The sequence below is a fragment of the Vigna unguiculata genome, chromosome 1 (genome assembly GCF_004118075.2).
Source record: "Vigna unguiculata cultivar IT97K-499-35 chromosome 1, ASM411807v1, whole genome shotgun sequence".
NCBI lineage: Eukaryota > Viridiplantae > Streptophyta > Magnoliopsida > Fabales > Fabaceae > Vigna > Vigna unguiculata.
In genome coordinates this window covers 3354036-3375250 of record NC_040279.1, presented here as the reverse complement: position 1 = coordinate 3375250, position 21215 = coordinate 3354036, and the positions used below count along the sequence as shown (strand labels likewise).

General features: G+C 29.4%; 1 protein-coding gene across 1 annotated transcript; it reads left to right on the top strand.

The window, feature by feature from the left end:
• The first annotated feature begins 18956 nt into the window (after nucleotides 1–18956).
• On the top strand, nucleotides 18957–21215 carry LOC114175485 (protein LATERAL ROOT PRIMORDIUM 1-like). The gene is made up of 3 exons (XM_028060243.1): nucleotides 18957–19882; nucleotides 20068–20383; nucleotides 21004–21215. The coding sequence occupies exons 1-2, from the start codon at nucleotides 19168–19170 to the stop codon at nucleotides 20367–20369; spliced, it is 1017 nt and encodes a 338-aa protein (XP_027916044.1). The 5' UTR covers nucleotides 18957–19167; the 3' UTR covers nucleotides 20370–20383; nucleotides 21004–21215.

Below are 21215 nucleotides of genomic sequence, written 5' to 3'. Positions count from 1 at the left end.
TTTTTGGTACTGTATGTGGTTGTGTATGGTCAAACCCTCTCGGTTTGGTGAATCAAATGGGAGATATACCATGTTCATAATATGTGCTGTTGATTTTAACGTATTGGGTCCTGTTGTTGCTGTGAGTGTACGTATTCTGGTTGTTTTCGCGTGTGATCAGAGGGGGGTTCCTGCAATTTTCGCCCAAGCGAGTCCATCTCGCCTAGGCGAGAGATTCAGGGTCTCGTGTTGAGTATTGGTTCGCCTAGGCGACCCAGTATCGGTGTTGAGCGAATTGTCTCTCGCTTAGGCGAGAGGCGCTCGCCTAAGCGGAATCACGAAGTGACATGAGGGTTCTGAGCGCGATTTCTCATCTAGGCGAGGGTTTGTGGGTTTTGAGCGAACTAGGGTCTCGCTCAGGCGAGATGACCTCGCCTGAGCGAGATGTAATGGTCAGGTGTGGTGTTTTGCGTGTATTTTAGCCCAGGCGAGTTGAATTGTGTTTTTGGGCGAGAGATGAACTCGCCCAAGCGAGAGGATCTCGCCTAAGCGAGAGAACTTGGTGTTGTTGCTATTTTAAGCTCGCTTAAGCGAGGTGGGCTAGCCTAAGCGAGGCTGGGGGCTTAGCTTGGGCGAGAGGTCCATAGCTTAAGTGAGTTTATGCGATTTACTATGTTTCTATGTGCTTGTGAGTGGGTTTGGTTGTTATACTATGGTTAGGTTGTATATGCATGTGTTGTGGTGTGTGGGCTTGAAGGACTAAGTCCATTAGGGGTCTGGGATGTGCTCGGTGGTTGGACACATGATGGGCATGGAACTGGTTGAGTTCCCGTCGGCTACTAATGGGCGAGGATTCTTAGTATGGTGATTGCATGTGTCGGGCGCATGATAGGCAAGGAACTGTGAGGTTCCCGTCGGCTACTATCGGGTGAGGAGTCCATAGTATGATGATTGCATGCGTGTCAGGGTCCAAGTTATGACACTTGGATGTTTATACTACAGGCGAGGAGTTTGTAGGGCAGGACTATGAGCGAGATAGGCTCATAGGGTTAGACCACGAATGAGTTAGTTTCGTGGGAGCACAGGGAAGTCCCAAGACTTAGTTCATGCATATGACTCATGAAAGACTATGAGGTAATGGTTTGGGTGATTTAGCAATTATAAATTTAGTTATGTTATTTTGGGTTGGGAAACATATTTATATCATGTCTTGTGTATATATGTTGTGCATAGCTCACCCTTTCTGTGTGTGTGTGGCGATGATCGGATAACTTGTTATCCGAGAGCAGATGATGTGACAGGTGGGCCAGGAGACACTTAGACGTGGAGCGAGGGCTAGCAGGGGGATAATTTTGTATATGTATATAGATGTTTACATTTTTAGCTTTGAGAAAGTTATGTAACCCCTTTGGGAGTCCTTGACTTTTAATTCGGTTTATGAATTATGGACTCCTGGATTTATGGATTTTAATTTTTAAAGTTTTAAATTTTTCGTGTTTTGGAAAATGATTCATATTAAATGCAGCACTGGTTAGAATTCCAATTTTATTTATTTAATATCAGTAATATTGCTTAGGGATGTTACATCCAACATCATTATCAATAATAGATTGTTCGCTTACAAGAGGTATAACATCTTAAACAATATACAAAAACTTAGTGGATCATTGATAAAGTGAATTGAATATAAAAAATGTAATTTAATACCTATTGGTATGCTGAAATTGACGGTAGAATGGCTTGACCATGCAAGGAATAATATCTCAAGATTCATTAACAACTACTCACATCCAGTCTTGATGGCAAACTCTCCCTGAACTACTCATCCAATTGCTACTAGATGCAAAAGATCATTTTGCAATACAACTCACACTAGCTTGATACATTAGTTTGGTGTTATATACTCAATGTAAAAGACAGTATAGAAAAGCTTATTTTAATAAAAGATGTTCCACCACAAGTTGTTAATTAGGGTCTCCATGTCGATCGAGGCAAATTTGATACATAAATTACTGCTTTTACACTTGTGTTATAAATAGTTAATTCGAGTAGTTTCATCAATTTTTTTTTTTTTTTTGCATTTTGATCTAGATAGCTAAATCTCATTGTGATGAATGGCGTTCCATTTCTACTTGTAATATTTTTGAAATGGTGATGAAAATTAGAATTGGTTTTGGTTAAGTTCCTTATGAATTTAAGATAATCATTATAAGATGAAATAAGTTTAGATGAAAGTTGTGATGAAAATGAGTTATTTTGGGGTATTATAAACACACACACACACACACACACACACACATATATATATATATATATATATATATATATATATATATATATATATATATATATATATATATATATATATATATATATATATATAATATTTTGTTGAGATATTGTTATGTAATGTTATACAATTTCTATTTTCTTATATTTTTGCTTAAGGGACAAATTTTGCTTAGGAAAAAAAGAATGAAACAAGTCTTTCTCTTTTAGGTGATTTTTTTTTAAATAAAATATTTTTACTAAAGTAAACAACTAGCGAGTTTAGTCTTTTTTGTGGTTAATTTGGCTGAAGGAAACATCTTCAAATTTCTTTCTTTTGATTACAAGTTTTAGCCAGCAAAAATCTTGTAGAAAAGACATTAGTTTTTTTTTATGTATTATTTCTCACTCAAGTGAGATTTTGACTCTTGAATGACATACTTGTGATAAATAACATGTATAAATAGCTAAATCATAATCATAATTGTTAATTGTGGTTGGTTTGTGATATATTGTATTTTATGTTTTTTTTTCTTACCTTTTTATGAATGTTGTTTACTTCTTATGGGTGTTGTTGGCCTCTATGGTTGTTATAGTGAGATATACTTGGAATTGTATTATGATCTTAAGAGTAAAGTATTAAGCATGAGACTCACTAAGAAGAAGAATATTTTAACTTCACTAAGAATAGTTTGATAATCATAGAATAGGGAGATGAGGATAAGTTTCATACATATGCTCATGATGAGTTAGTTGTTTGTTTCTCCTATGATAGGCTTAATACTATTCATTCAGAAGATGTCAAGTATGAGAGTAAGATAATAGTTATAAAAAATATAAAAAATAAATGTCTATAAACATGTAAGAGATTATATTTATAAATATTGTGTAAATTATTATTTATATATTCATTATTTGTATGTTGTGATTTATTACTGAAAAAATTCATATTTTCTACCAATATTGTTTTGAATTTTTTTCGTAGGAAATCCTTATAAATTTTGTTATGAAAAAAAAATTGTAAGAAATTGTTACCAAGTTTTTTGCAAAATATTTTGTATAAAACACTTTTCGAAAAAAAAAAAATTGTATGAAATACTTGTGAATTTTATAATTTTGTAGGAAATAATTATCTATGAAAGAATTATTTACCAATTAAAATTCTTAGAAAAAATGACAAAAAAAGTCTTTTCTTGCAAATTCTTTTAACAAATTAGCAAGAAAAATCCCATGTAATATGAGAAATTCTAGTTATAATTGTTATGATCATACTTGGTATGAAAGTAGATAATGTTGAACGTTAAGATGTAGTTTTTATATTCTATTTTTGTAGTGCTATTTGATATATTATTTTGAGAACTTTTAAGCTCCAAAAGGTATAATTATAAAACATGTTATATATACCCGTGTAAACACAATCGTTATTGTGTCTTTGTGTACATATTTTTTTAAATATGAATGATATTATATTAGTAGGTGATGATATTGTACTGTTATTAAGTTAACATATAAAATAAATTTATATTTATTAAAAATAAAGTGAAATGTGTGAGATCCAGGAAATTTATGAAAAATTAATAATTAATAGAATAAAAAAATGAGAGGTTGAGACTACCTTAGGAGAATTCTTTGATAAAACCTAGACAAGAAATAATTGGAACCTAAGTGATTTGGAGCACTTAACTATGTTGTCGGGACTTGGATTCAAGTCTCGAGCAGGCCATTAGTAAATTTAATTAATTCTGTCATCCTCCATCCTCTGGAACCAGAGAGGTAGCAGTTGGGGTGTGAAATGCACTTTTTGATGTAAAGGGAGAAATCCAGATTTTGATTCTGGAAAATTCTTTCGTATGTTTTATTGGATTCAATTAGGAAATTGTATTTTACTTTGTTAGTTAAAATGATTTTGGCCACTTGGTGGGTTGTGATTTTTCCTTCTGTGAATATTTGTCGGGGTAAGGCTCTTAGTACTGTGAGTTGCTATTTTTTTTCGTGATGTAGAATTGGTGTGTATACAATATTGTGGATGTGATTTATTTTAGTATGTTTACATCTATATTCGCATGACAGATTTTGGAAAACTGGGTTAATAAAATTTGTTGGTGTGTGTGGTTTATTATAAAGCCTAGAGTTTATAATGATTAATATTTTATAATGGGAAGAATTGTAGAGAGAATATAAGTATATTTATAAAAAAAAAAAAAGGGAGCGTATTTTATTACGTTGATTCTGTAGTAATTTTTCTTCTCTTTATGCTAAAGTGATGCATAATAGATTAAATAATATTATTTTGGTTTATTAGCTTAAATCTCATGGGTGTTTTATTGATGAATTTACAGGTTATTATTCACAATAGAATTCATATTATTACATTTAATAAATACTGTAGAAAAGTTTGAAATTCTTTCATGTTAAAATCATAGTATATTTATTTTGGACATATAAATTATAAAAGGTCAAACTATATTTTTTTTATGCAAATACGAAAGATTAAAAAAAAAAGAGAAATTGGAGTATAGTTTTTAATTCTATTTCTATTAGTAGAATTATATTGATGATAGATTAGATAATAATTTATATGGACTCTCAGTAAATTTTTGGTAGTTTACATATTCTTGGATTATTATATTAAAGATAATATAATATACAATTTTGAATTATTATATTATTTTAAGATAATATAATAATATAAGATGATTATGGTATTATGAGTTAAGCGGTTTGTAGCCCAATTTTGGTTTGGCGGCGCTTAGGCAGCGCCAGACGATAGTGTAAGGGTAGGGGTCCATTACAGATGGATTCGCATGGATGGTTTGATGGCTTGGTCAGGGATATGCTGGATTAGTTACGAGCGGGGAGGTTCGTAACGGAGATTGGAGATGCGTGATTGATGCGAGCGGGTAGGTCCGTATCTTTTGTACTCTTGTGTGGGGATACGAGCGGGGAAGTTCGTATGTTCCGTGCTCACACTTGAGGCTACTATGAGCGGGGAGTTTCATAGTAGGTGTTCACGCATGTTGGACTACAAGCGGGCAGGTTTGTAGAGTTGGACTACGGGCGGGGAGGTCCGTAGAGTTGGACCACGAGCGAGTAGGTTCGTGGGAGCATGATAATCCCTAAGGACCAAGGTTGTGAATGAATCTTTCTCATATAGGTTATGATATTGGGGTATAATGTTATAGAAAGGTCAATAATCTAAAATTGATTAAGTTATATTGGGTGAGGGTCAATTCTTATTATTTTATTTTTTGTATTATTTTCTCAGCTCACCCTTTCTTGTTTGTGTGTTTGTGTGTTTGTGTTTGGCGATGATCACGTGACTTGTTACGTGAGAGCAAATGTGAATTCAGGTGGTAATGCTGATGCTTAGTGACAGAGCGGGGCTACCGATGGGGGATTTTCATTATATTATGTTTTCCTACATTTTGTAATAGACATTATGATGTTTTATCTATTATGGACATGTAATAAAGATGGGACAATATGAATGGATTATAGCGAGAAAAGTTTTAAATTTTCCCGCACTTGGAAACTTATTATAATGTCTGAATTTCTTAAAGAAAATTTTATGAGAATAAGTTTTATCTAGTAATATCCATCTGGGGTGTTACAAAATGAATGGAGAAAAAATAAAAATATAATTGTTGATGAATAAGATAAAAAAGGAGAACTGTTTTATAAAAAATATGTAAAAGTAACGGTTAATTTTTAAAAATTTAATAAATAATTATATTATAAAGGGTAGAATTTGAATTATGAAATATGAACACAAAAAGAGAGAATCTTTATATATAATTATATATAAATAATTTACCTAAAACATTATTTATCTAAAACATAAAATATGTGAATTCTCTTTAGTTCCTGGGATTATTCCTTTGTCTTCTCTTTTATGCAAGCATACATATTATATTAAAAGGTGACAATTATTCCACTAATATTTGATAGTTATAATGTTAGTTTGAAGGGTTTGGAAGGAATTGTGAAAAAGGTTGTGAAAAAGGTTGTTGATTCAACTCTTTAACAAAATATTAACATTAATTAACCATTACCGATGAAAAAAATATTAAAAGATGATAAAATATAAAACAATATAATATTGTTTTATTATTTTTATCAGTGAATTTTTCTTTTCCTTGATATGATATCCTTACTTCTTTGCCTTTTTAGATTTAGTTGAATGTGAGGATTTCTTCTTATCATATGTGAAATTTGAGTCGAATAAATAAACTTCAATTATTCTACGTCTATATTGATAATTTTGATTTATAAGTTATTAGGCCTTCTAGGAGTTAGTAGGGACTTTCCTAACTTTTATAGCCTTTTTGAGCAATTCTTTCTAGGCTTTTTGAGCAATTCTTGATTTAAATGTCGTGTTCTTCATTTGGGATTTTAATTATTAAATTTTTATAATAAAATAATAAGTAAATAATTGTCTGATGAGGATATTGAAATCTTTATACCTGCGTATATATATAAGGATTTTTATTTGGATTTATATAAATTTTTATGCACATTTATAAGTAGTGATGATATAAATATTTTAGATGAGTAATTTGCGTTATGATTTAATTGATATATTCTATTTTATTATATTGTGGATTACTATTATTATGGTTCTAATAAAGCGCATAGACATTTTAAGAAGTTACTTTTGAATTTATATGTACGGAATGTGAAGATATGTTGATATTTCAAGAGCAACTTACATATATGTTCTTAAATTAATTATGATTTTGGATATTACATTAATTACATTTTAAAATCCATTAAAATTTTGAATAAATTATATTTCTTTTTAAATTATCTTTTAGAAAAATAATAGTCAACAAGAAGAATAATTTGCTTTCAAATGGTTGGAACTCAAAAGCATATTACAACCTCAAAACGACAAAAAGAAAAAAAAAATATATAAATAGAATTATGAGAAAAGTGGTGATAGAAAAACGATATATTTGGTAGGGTGTCTAAACATTTAAGTTGCCAATATATAGTATAAAGTATTTGTAAGTTTGATCCATTGACTACACATATTCAAATGTGAAATCGATATAGAAAATTGTCAATAAAATCATTTATTACGACCAATAATCATGGATACCATTTAAAATAAAATAATAACATCATTAAAAATTAATTAAAGAAAAATAATGTATGCTTCAACATTTTATCTAAAGAACATACAAGTATATAATTACCTCGATAATAAAAAATATAAAAGAAAAATTGATTAAAATTTCCAAGAAGTGTGTGTAGGGCACTTACCACAAAGTTATTGGGTATCATGTGATGCTTGATAAGATCAAATCTTTATGGAAGCTATAAAGTAAAATTTGACTCCTCAGAGTATAGATCATATTTAATTATTGTCTCAAGGTGAAAACATGGTCTCTTAGTTTTATAGTGGTGTTAGTGAGGTTCATTATTCTAAAATTGAAGTACTATGTGAATTTCACTTAAATCCACACATATTAAAAGTGTGGTAGCACGTTAGTAAATAAAACGTGACACATTATCTTGATTCTACGATTTTTATACTTAGAGTCATGTTAACTCGTATTTTAAGGGAATTAATCAAGAATAATTAATATCTCTTGAATCCTATAAGATTGTATAATTAATTGTAATCTTAAATAAATTTTGACCTAATTATCATAAAATTAGTTTACTTTATTTAAAGGATAAAAATATTCATTCTAAATAATAATTTATTTGATACACAAATTCTAAAAGTAAAAAAAGTTAAAAAATAATTAAATAATAAAATTATATTTTAATATTGATAAAAATTAATATAATTAAAAGTAAAAAAAAATTAATTTGAAGGACGACAAAATATATCATATTATAAAGAAAGGAAAAAAAATTTCACATGGAAATGCAATATATTTTCATCAATATCTTTTTCGACTCTTCAAGTGTTAGAAAGATATTTTTTCTTGTATTTTAAATTTTAGTAGAAGTTTTAATAATTTTAAAGTGTTTAATTTGGATCAGAAATATTGTTTAGAATTTTAAAACATGTTTTTGTCTTTATAAAATATGTTATATAAATTTATATTATTTTGATTAATGAAATTAATTATTTCAATTTTTAATGTAAAAATAATAAAATTAAAGATAATTAATTATACCTTAGCTAATACCCTATAAGGATGAGTTTTATATATTATATCAAAGACTTCAAACTAACACAACCTTTGGTGGGTTTTAAAGTTGGTTTATCAATGTATATATTAAAAGATATAAAAATGTAACTTAAAATGTTAGTTCTATTTTGTTTTTCAGATTATACTAGAACTAGTAATTAATTGAAGAAAACTTAATTGATATTTAAGATATAATTATAAATTTTGACTTGCCAATTTTCATTTTTTTTTTTCGTATTGAAAAAGAACGAAAATCTTCCAAAGTGAAAAGAGTGAGACTTTAGGAAACTAACTTTTATTGTAACTTAAGGTTTTTCCCGTTTTCTTGTTTTCTCCTTATTGTAACATGAATCTATATAAGATAGGTTCAGCTTCCTCTTAAAATAACAATTGAATATCACAAGTAAAACATTTAGTTTTCATACCTTTTATAGAAATGATTTAAAGAATAATTTTGATGTATTATTTCAAAGAATAAAGTACTATATACATATAAGAGTGCTATAATTCTTTCTCTATTAAAAGAATAATAGCTACATATATTTGTTCACAGAAGTCATAATGCCTAATTATAGATAATACAATATTTGATTACATAATATTTGATATCTTAACACCTTTTGCCTCCATTCACGTGCTTTTGTCTCAATCCTTTGCTCTTGTTTTGGTTCTAGAAGAAGGAAGACCTTTGCTCTTCTCACTTTCGGGACTTCGTTTTCTGTAAACACATATTGGTAAAGTTTAATTACCTTTCTCGAATATGAAATAACTTTAATAACTTTTATTTATGAGAATTGATTGTTGAATTTTTGGTAATTTATTGAGAATTATAAAGTTTCATGTATAGTTTTGGTATATATATATATATATATATATATATATATATATATATATATATATATATATAATATTAATAAGTCTTCATGAATTAGCAGTAGCATCTATTCGAACAAAATAAACATAGTCTAAAAGAAATTTAGTACTAGTGTTGTAGCATATGAACCCCTTCATCCTCTCTTTCTTGATCCATTTGATATTTAGTTAATTTCGATCTAATATCTGTTATCACATCCTCTACTCTATGGAGATGTGATATATATATATATATATATATATATATATATATATATATAATGGTAAAAAAAAAGAAACATTATTTCAATTGTATAGAATGCAAAAAAGAAGTACCTTCACCACAATTCTCTCCTCCACTACTTGCATCTACAGTGAATAAGATGGATAATTAATGTTATGTGAGTTTTAATGCAATACAGGATAGAAAAGAAAAAGAAAATCTGGAGAGTTTAATCCTTAACTAACGAGACTAACCAGGAGAACTGAAAGAAAAAAAGTATACAATGTATTCTAACTAAATGCAATGATTACACATGCATCGTAAATAGGGGTGAATGAAAGGGAGGAGGGGAAACGAAGATAGTAAGGAAAAAAGAGAAGAGGAGTTTTGTGAGTGTGAGAAGTGTAGAGATTGACAATGAAGAAAAAAAAAAAAAAGAAGAAGGAAAAAACGTTCAAAGTGTAGTTACATGTTTTTGAGATATATCTTTCACAATAACTAATGTAAGGGGAGGAAATATTTATTACCTTATTTTCTTACTTTTATTATCTTTTCATCTATTCATAATTATTTTTATTCCTATATTTACCTTAAATGAGGAGTCCCTAACCTCATTTTAATTTATATTTTAGCTCCCATTGTTATTTATTTATTTATATTCATATTCAGTTATGCATTGATCCTATTTATTTAATTTATATTTACTCTCATTTATTTATTTATATTTATCTATCTAGTCCTCTTTATTTATTTTTAGTTATGCAGTAATCCTATTTATTTATACAATTATATGGTTTAATATAAAAATAAAGATTTGATTATTATAGTTGGAGGTATGACCTTGGGGAAATAAATGAGTGGATATTACTCAAGATGAGTTGTTCTTGGATTACCATGTTGGTCATGATGATGAGGCTCATTTATCCTTACTAGTTACTACAAAATTAATCAAAATCTTTATAAAATATGATAAAAACTCAGTTTCATGAATTTGAATGAGTTTTTATTTTATTTTATTTTATTGAGACATGCTATATTTTGATGTGATATCTGTCTCACTTCCCTATTTTATGATTGTGTACAAAAAAAAAAGAAATATATATATATATATATATATATATATTATAATATCATCGTAGATGGATGCCCCTAACATGCCTGACCCATTCCTTGCCGATATAGTAGCAGTATTTTCCGGGTAATGCATGACAGACCAATGTGGTAAATAGTTTGGTAACATTTCAAGGAACTAGAAATTCTACTATCACTTTCCTAAATGCTCCAAATGCACCGGTTATCTTGGAAAGACAAATTGAAGTCACTTTTTATTTACCCCCAATAGTCCAGGTGAATCCTATCCATAACATTTTTCCCCCACATGTTTAAAGGTTAACCTACGAGGGGAAAACTATAAATAAATAATATTTCTTACTCTTCTAGTGTAGAAAATATAATATATACCAAATGATGTAAATTTAAGATACATTGTAAAATATATAAATATATGTATATTTTAAGTATGTTATATGTTATTGTAAAATTATTTGTTAACATTTTTGTTTGTTTGTAAGTATAATATAGAAAATAGTAGTAAAAAAAAATGTGTCGTCACAATTGTCCAACATTATAGTAGAAATAACAAAGGAATTAACTTTTTTGTTAATGCAAGTCGTGGGCTAGCCTGTCCTGCCCTGTCCAGGCACGCGCAGGCTGAGTAATGCGAGTCGGGCCTATGCTCATAGTTAGCTGATCTGAAATCTCAACTCACCTCACTTTACCATCCATTTATCTTAAAGAACAATTCAAACTTTACATTCTTTTATCATACTAAGAAAATGATAAATGGAAAAATAAACAATCAAGAGCATGTGTAGCCATAATCAAATCAACTTAGAATGTTTTTTGTAACAAAATTAACTATTTGAAATTCTTCATACTCTATAATCCACATTCTTTACTCTATCAAATTTATGTATGTTCTTTTCATATTCTCTTTTTGGCTTAGTTGAGGTTTGAACATCATTAACTCAACATTGTTTTTTCAACTTCACCACGATTTTCTTCAAGTTAAAGTCAATTGTGATTATTTTTATGTCATTATTATTTTGATTAATTTTTTTCCAATATAAACTAGGGTTCTTTTTTCCTGCCTTTGGCTAAAGTTTTCTTAGTTAAGATTAGTGGTGTTTTTCTATTAATATCAAATACAATTTTTTGAATTGACATTACCAAAAATTATTTTTAATTAATGTAAGCTAGGATTGTTTTTTGACTAACCTCAATCATAAGATATGTTAAAAGTTGTTTTTAAATCAACAATAATATGATTACTTTTTTTTTAACCAATTTGGTTCAAATCATTTTCTAAATTAATGAGCTCGATTCCCATTTTAAAAACTTACGTAAAAGGACAAATTGTATTTACTTGACATAGCATGACTTCATTGTGAAGAAATCACCACTTCATTGGACGATTTTTAACTTGTGGAAGTGAAGTCATACAACCATTCAATGATTTATACATTAATATTAAAGTTGTGAGGGTTAACACTGACTTTAATTAAAATTAATTACACTTAATCAAAATCATGCAAGACGTGCACGAATTTCTCTTTAAGCTAAAGTTGTGCAAAATGAGTTTTTCCAAAATTCCGAAACACTAAAGTTGTACTTATGTTTGACGACTTTAAAATTTTAGTATTGAAAGTGGCGAGTTAAAACTGTAATCTCTTCACACGAATTACCATCTCGTTTTTAAATTAGAAATCGTTACGTATATATAAACGACTATCAGCCTTACTTCTAATTTTAAATATATAACATTTTTTTTAATATTTTTAACATATAAGTCCTACTTAATATACATACAACTTCTTTATTTTAAGCTTCCATCACGATTAACTTCCAACACGACTTCTGTTCTTTTATATTTTTTATTTCATTACTTTTTTTTTATTTTAGTGTTTTTAAGTTGTCATGTTTTCTTAATATTTATAAATAAACATTTTTATTTTAAAATGATTTTAATAATATAATTAATTAAATGTTTTAATTTTGTATGTTTTTAAAATTTTACGTAATTACTCTTTTATTTTATTTTATGTTATAGAAATTGTTATTTGAAACTATATAACTTCCATTTTATTAATTTTTTAATACAATTATTTTTTATTTTAAAATAATTAGATATTTTTATTAACTAATTAAAATTAAAACATTACAAAATTTTCATATATTTTTAGAATATTCACATATATAATTTTAATAATCAAATTATTCTATTACAATTTGTTTTTTCTTCATTGGTCATATTATTAAAAAAAATCTCAAAATACAAACTTTTACTATTTAAAAATTTCAAAAGCATACAAAATTTAAAAAATCAAATAATAAATTATTGAAAAAAAAATTAAAATAAAAGTATCTTTATGTAAAGAGTTAAAAAAAGTTAAAAATATTGAAATAAGATGTAGTAAAATTTGAAAAAAAAATGTCAAAAATGCAGTAAAAATGGAAAAGGAAGAATAATTTATGTTAAAGTAATGTTTATGTATAAATTGAAAATATTATAAAATTTGAAGTCATGGTTAAAAAGGAAAAGTTAGAATGAAAGCCAGACGAATGACTCACGACTTCTAATTTTAGAATCTTAAATCGAAAGTCATTACATTTAGGCACGACTTCAATTCAATAAAAGTTACATTGAAATCGTCACCCCAGTACACAATTTTAGTGTTTCTCAAATTTGGAAGAACTTGCGCATGTCTTGCATGACTTGAGCTTAAGAAGAAGTTGTACATGTCTTGCACGACTTTGTTTAAGTATAATTAATTCTAATTGAAATTGGTGTTGATCCTCATGACTTCTACATTAACATAAAAGTCATTCAATGGTTGCACGACTTATCTCCATAAGTCAAAAGTCGTTCAGTGAGGTGATGACTTCTTTACAATAAAGTTGTGTCAAGTAAGTACGACTTGTCCCTTTACGTAAGTTTTTAAAAAAGGAAATCCAATTTGGTAATTTAAAAAGTGAATCGACCCAGATTGGTAAGAAAAATTATTATTTTTCGACCCATACTAGCTAGGATTTTCTATCATCACCGATAAGATCATTTTGGCACAAACACATGTTTTAATTTTTTTAGTCATTGATAAATTGTTTGTGCTGACATTTTTAAATTATTTATTTGTGTTGGGAATATTTCAAGTGTGAGTCAAAAGTCTCATATTGGATAGAATAGACAAAGTTAAATACTATATAAGAATAAAAACCCATAACACCATTGCCTTAAGATTTTGGGGTAAAAGTAGTATCAAATGCCTTATATGTGTAAGACCAATGTCATATATATAGAACCACAATCTCTCAATTACCATAACCCATATATGAAAAAAATATATATAACCCAACAGTGGTATCAGGTATCAAAGTCGATAGTTCGGAGTGACTGACCGCATAAACTACAACAAAGGGGTCACCATACACCTGATGAAAAATATACCATATGAAAAGAAAAAAAAAGGGGGGGAGGGGGGGACTCATCCTTGAGAGGAAATTGTTGGGAATAGTCCAAGTGTGAGTCAAAAGTCCCACTTTTGATAGAAATGTTAGTGGAACTACTTTTCAGATATCAGCCATATTTTTTCGATTATATTTTGTAAAGGTTGTTTTTTTTAATATGTACAACATTTTTTTTTTCTTGTAGAATCATTATATCATTATATTATATAGTAGTAATTGAAATTTTATAAATTTTAATTGTTTTATTAAAATAAAATATTTTAAGAGTTAAACAATTTAAAATTCTAGAATTCAAATTTATGGTATTTAAATTTTTTAAAAATATGAAGAATTTCATATTCCAACTCAATGTTAGGTATATTTAGAGATGTCAACTTGACATGTAGGGTATAGGTAGTAATTCTCTCATATTTTACATATTGGATAAATATTTGTCCCGTATCCGTCTTCATATCCGTGAGGGTATTCCTTATATGTGTAGCTGCATATTTTTTTAATATCCATAGATATCTACCGATATTCGCGGATATTTACAAAAAAAAATAATATTTAACAACATATTTTAACTATAAATTCAAATAAAATACAATACATAATATTCAAATTTTAAACAAAATCCAAATAACTCATTTAAATACTGTTGAATGACCATTTACAAAGAAATGAATTTTTCTTAAATCAATTGATTAAAAATAACTCATTAAAAATTAATGTGTTAATATTTTAATCATGTTTTTTAATTTTTTAATTTAAAGTAGACTATAGTGTGTATAAGTATCCATGGTATGGATACTATGATACTCGTATCTGTTCCATTATAAAAAAATATGTATCCATTATCTGCGGATATCCATTTACAATATTTATTTCCTACTCGTTATGGGTTTTATCTAAAAATACCCGCGAATACAAATTTTTTCTACGTTAGTTAGATATTTAAAATGGTGGAGAGCGACTAATACTGAGAACTAAAAAAATCACTTTTCGTGTGTGTTATTTTCTCTTCATATATGAAAAGAAAAGAGAGGATAATGTTATTTTGTCATCTAATAATAGTAGTTATATACTATATAATCATTAAATATTATAATCCACTTTAAATGAAATTAAAGATTTTATTGCTTTTAAATATACATTCATTTTATGAAACCTTTTTTCACATGTTCTAACATGCCACTGTTTATTCACACATGCATTAAATAGCTGGAGCTCTAACTAGACTAAACCTCAAAGCTAATTGAATTAGCTTTATTCTTTTTAGCTTAAAAAAGACTAAAAAAGACATTTATTAATTTGTTTTCTACTAATTTTTTAATCTTTCATGTGAGTGAGTACTCTCTTCGGACTTGACATGAGATTACTCCTTGTCCCTCCCTGGTCCATTCTTGGGACAAGCTAGAATCATCTTTTAATAATTGTTTTTTTTCCTTTAAAAATCATTTTATTAAAGTGAATGAAAAGATGCATGTGACATAATTAAAATTAGGTCTATGAGTACACTTGTAAAAAATGTTGTTGAGTTAGGTATGTATTTAGGTAGAAATAATACCTTGTCAAAATTTAATAATCTTTTAAAAAACAAAATATGTGCAAGAAAAGAAAATGTTCATTTTCTAGGTGATTGTTTGTAAGTGTTGTTTTGAGATAAACCATGTTTAATAAAATCTGTAGTTAAGAATATGATGTGACATTATTTATAGTGTGTAAATAAAGTGTCCACCTTTTTTAGTGATAAAAGTAATTAAAAAAATTAATTATTATGATAATTATTAAATGAAACATGATTACTATACTTGGTTTTGGAATTTTGAAAAAGGAATTGCATAAAATATATTTGTATTAATTTGAAATTTTATAATAATATAATAAAAATGGTGTGGTGTCAATATAATTAGGTTTAATTATGTCTTTGGTCCCCATTTTCGACTCCAAATCTTAAATTGGTACCTGTATTTTTTGAAATCTCAAAATGGTCCCCTTTTTAGTTTAAAAGTCTTACTTTTCCCCTTTCCGTTAAGTTTGGGCAAACGGCGTTTGTGGTTGCTGAATGGTGTGGAAATCTTTATTTATTTAAGCCACCATCATTAGAAAATGTAGAATCCCTAATTTTGTTGTCATCTTCTCCCTTCTTCTGTGATGAATCCAGCCAGTTGTGTGTCTTGTGGGTCCTGTTCAAGTTCAGATCTTGGAGGAAAGTAGAAGAGCAGCGTCAATTTTTGCAATGCACGATTGTGATTAAAGAAAAATGTTGTGGGTATGTGAAGAATGAAGAAAAGGTTGGTGGCAATGTGAAGATTGAAGCAATGGGAATATGTATTAATTCTCAAAAACCTGTCCGAAAAAAAGCAATGGGAAACCAACCTCAGTAACTGGAAACTCCACGGTATGCTTTGATGCCTGCCTCACTGTGATTTCTGTGACAACATCGGTATTTGCGAGTTCCCCATCTTTGCTTAATCCATCGTACTTCATCGGAAGCTGCTCCAGAGCTATGTATCTGAAAGTGCAAAGAGACAGACACATCAAAACCATAAACCAAACCAAAAAATAACAAAGATAAAGCAAAATTTGAAACTTTATGTCCTCACCTCAAAAGGATTTCCATTGATTTAGAAGGCCCGACAAAGACAAACTGACTCTTAGTCCTTACAGTAAGAAAAGGGCTTATTATCCTATTCACTGCAAGGTACCACCATGGTATATTAATGAAAACCTGAACCAAAGCAAAAACGAGGATTTAAAACAACACACATTTGAATTTGATTAGCATGTGTATTGTATGTGTGCAATCCCAATCTTTGCATTTAATCATTCAAATTCACGCTGATATCAAGTCAATAACCTCAGATTGCACAGGTGATGACGATGGAGAACGAGACGGATCGCACTCCACAGTTTCCACCACAGTTTCCCCAAATTCTCCCGAGCTTTCTTTTTTAAAAACCCTAAACCTAATTTCACAATTCTGATTTTTTTGAAAAATAATTATCCCACCTTAAATTATAAAAACCCTAAACCCTAATTTAACATTTTAAATTACCCTAAACCTAATTTAATTACATCTGCCCATTCCACGTCACTATTTTCCTGCCAAGTCACTGAATAACTGGTCAACCTTGCCATGTCACTGTTCACCAAACGCCGTCAACCCAGACTTAACGGAAATGACAAAAGTGAGACTTTTAAACTAAAAAGGGAACCATTTTGAGATTTCGAAAAATACAGGTACCAAATTGAGATTTGGAGTCGAAAATGGAGACCAAAAGCATAATTAAACCATATAATTATTATTTATTTTGGACTATTTTTACAAGATTACATAAGGTAAAAAAACATGCACATAAGAAAGAAGTTACCAAAAAAAATTACACAATTGATTGTTATAAATAAATATTATTAGTTTAAAAAAGAATGGTAAAAAATAATTTTCATGCTTAAAATATGAAGATATTGTAAGTATTAATACGTAGAATTAATAATAAAACTTACAAAAATAAGTTACGCTCTCACTTGAATAACTTTAATATTTGAATAAATTTAAATTTACATCGTATTGATAACTGTTTCTGATATAAAGTAACATAATTTTTTTATTGAAACAAAAATAATAATAATGAATATTTTTAAATAAGTATTTTCAACCAAAAATGTTGTCAATTCAATTAATTTTTTTCTAAAAATTGTACAAATAAAGCAGTCCCATATAAAATTTTAAAAATTAACACAAACAAGTTATTCAAATAATTATACATGTGATGATTGAAGACAAAGAAAAAAAAAGTTTAGTTAACTGTCTTTAGTTGCGTGTATATATATATATATAAAAAAAAAAAACTGTCTTTGGTTAGACGTTATTGGCTTTAATGTATCTGTTAAACCGTAGTTTTCTTAATTGGACATAATTTTCTTGATTTAATTTGAATTTGGTGTTGCTGTCCAAATTTAAGTTAGCGATTAATTACTATAATCAGAAGAAATATATGCACGTATCAAGCAAGTGACTTTTTCGCGGTAAAAGACAAAAAGTCTCATTTCGTAAAGAATAGAAAGATATTGAAGTCATTTAACAATAAAAATTGGAAATTTTGTAGCAAGAAAAAAGAAATTTAACTATTCATTTGAAAGAGAAAAGCACGAGAAAGAAAACTATTTTCTTTCACATCATTCACAAAACTAAGAAAAGGTTAATTCAGTATTGGTTTCGATAGAATTTAAAGCCACTTAAATTAAGGTAGTTGCAAATTGTTACACTGTGAAGTTCTCTCAAAATTGTTATACCTTCTAGCGTCACTAGAAACAAGATGATGAATTTCTACATAAGATGTTGAAAGTCTAACGTTGACTAGATATAAAGTCATTTTATAATATATAAATAAGGTGTAAATTTCACTTTACAAATCAATTTTGTGGGATTGAGTTAGGCATAAAATTCACTTCTAATATGACATTAAAACCAAGTTAAAGTTTATTTTAGCAAGATTTTTTGAATATTTTGATCCATCTGTTATCGGGTCACTAATAAACCAATTTTGTAGAATTGAGTTAAGCATAAAACCCAGTATAAATCTTATTTATTTTGCCGAGTGAAGATGCAAGATTGAATTAATTTTAGAATTAAAAAAAAAAATGGGTATACCTTTGTTTGTGTCATATGAAAATAGAAAGGCAAATTGTTAGGCCATTTTCCGTATTTCTCTTGGTTCCATTTGCAACAAAACAAAGAAGGCCACAATGAGTGTTCTCTAAAAATGAATTGAAAACAAAAAGGTGGAAGAGGAAATCTAATCCTTAACCTACACATGCGGGCACAAAAATTGGTCGCTACCACAAAACTTGAATTATAATAATTATTACCAACCCTACCAATCCAAGAATCTCTAAGTGGACTTTCAGTGTCAGAACCTGTAGCAGTACCCCCAAAAAAATCACCTTTTCTCGAACCCTCACTAAACATATATGCTTAAACTCATTAACCATTTTTATTATTATTTCTTCCCTATCTTTGCTTTTTAAAATTCAAACCATGTTTTGCATCAAAAGAATGGAAACTCATGTTCTGATGCAATTCAATTCTCTTCTCTCCATATAATAGCACAAGACTTCATCAACAACACCACACCAGCAACAAGATAAAGATCTCAGAGCTTGTGACTTGTGACTTGTTTTGTTCCAATGAGCATGTTAGGCCTGAGAGACCTAGTTCTCATAGCTCAAACACCTTCCCTGCACCAACCCCAACCCATCTCAGAAAACCAAACTCCCAACCTTCCTCTTCCTTCTTCCGCCGCTCTCAGTGTTGGCTTTGGCATTTTCCCTCTCCTCACTGCCACACCCTGTGTTCCACACCCTCACCAAACCAATGAGATTCAAGACTGCGCTGGTGGTGCTGCTGGCAACACCACCACCACCACCACCACCAACTATTGGAACCTCAAGATGTGCCCAGAAGTGAATCCTCCGAAGAAGGGTGTGATCAACATGGTTGATGACGATGAGGAGGATGATGAGGATGATGAGAGACATCATCATCATCATAATCATCATAATCACCATAAGGGTGTGATGGAGAGCGAAGAAAACGGGATTTATGGACCTGACTTTAGGGTGTGTCAAGATTGTGGCAACAGGGCCAAAAAAGATTGCATCTTTAGAAGATGCAGGACCTGTTGCAAGGGACGTGGATACGATTGCAGCACTCACGTGAAGAGCACGTGGGTCCCTTCAATTCGCCGCCGGGAGCGGGACACGGTGCTTCCTTCCGCCGGTGGCAGTAAGAGGCCAAGAGCTATAGTGGGGTCCTCACAGAACGCCACTGCCACTTCTCACAGCTCCAACTCCAATAACGCTACAACACCTAAAAGCTTAGCCACAATCTCTTCTCACCAAGGTGCTTTCACTTTCACTTTCACTTTCATTTTCATGTTCTTTCACTCATCAAGGAAATTAAATCGTAAACTTTGGTGTGGTTTGATCCATGTAACTTTTTACTTTTGATTTGTGGTTTTTTGAAGTAATTGGTGGAAGAATGTGGTATAATAAATTGAAGTTGAAATGAATGTGTGGAAATTGCAGATGCGAGCTTCAAACAGTCTTTACCCGGTCATGTTCGTGCACCTGCAGTGTTCAAGTGTCACAGAGTCTCTGCCATTGGGAATGGTGAAGATGAGTTTGCATACTTGGCAACGGTGCATATCAGTGGCCATGTCTTCAAAGGGTTTCTCTATGACCATGGAGTTGAAGGGAAAATTGCAAATGCAGTGCCTTGTGTTTCGGAACTGCAACTGGGAAACAATTGCAGTGCCAAGAACAGAGAATGTTCTTCTGCAATTGGACTTCACAATAACAACAATGCATACCCTGCTTCTGCCACCTGAACATTTCTTAGCAGGTACCAAATTACACCCTCTTTAATTCAAAACAATAAAATCAATGTTTCTGGTCGAACATTAAAAAAAAAAAACTCTGTTATTTCCAAATCTTACATTGTTACATCACATCTGAGTTTAAGTTACACAGAAAATGCCTGGTTACACATTTTCAAATCAAGTGAGAGTGTGAGTGACAGATTTGTTGTTGACTGAGATATAGAAAATTGTTTGTAAAGAAATTTGATGATGCATGCATTTACTTAGTTGGTGTGAAGCGTGAACAGAGAAGGAATTAAGAGTGAGAATCACTTTTAGAAAATTGTGAGTTTCGAAAACCAAAAGGAAACTAGAAAAAAAAAAAAAAGCACTTATGGTGCACTTCTCAATGTCCATTATCTTATCAGACTGCAATTGCATTTCCACGTTGCCATCTTTGTTGCATTTCCACCGCCGCATCCTAAAGTTGCATGCTTCATCACTTATATAAAAAAGTAATTATCAGTGAATAATTTTAAAATTTTGATTAAAAGTAGTGATTTGATGTTTTAAATAAATTTGTTCATGATTTTTGACCTCATAATTATCCAAAATACAATTTTATTTTTTAAATTGTACTGTTTCTTGTTTATGGCAATAACAGGTGATGGGTGATGAGTTTGATGAAAGGAAAGAAGTTGATTTTGCAGATTTTCTGGGAAAAGATCTTAATTGTGTAAATTTCTCTTCCAAAAGTGTTTATATTCATGCACAAAGCTTTGAGGGGCCCTTTAAATTTGGTGTACCAGATCAGGGACATCGATGCTGAGGAATTTTAATTCAAGTTTTCATATTTTTATTTAAAGCTTTATGTCA

What these genes read in the sequence shown, in the direction of transcription:
- LOC114175485 (XM_028060243.1), top strand. Translation starts at nt 19,168, where the DNA reads ATGAGCATGTTAGGCCTGAGAGACCTAGTTCTCATAGCTCAAACACCT. An exon ending in CACAATCTCTTCTCACCAAG is followed by an intron (nt 19,883 to 20,067) that starts GTGCTTTCACTT and finishes TGGAAATTGCAG; the next exon opens with ATGCGAGCTTCAAACAGTCT.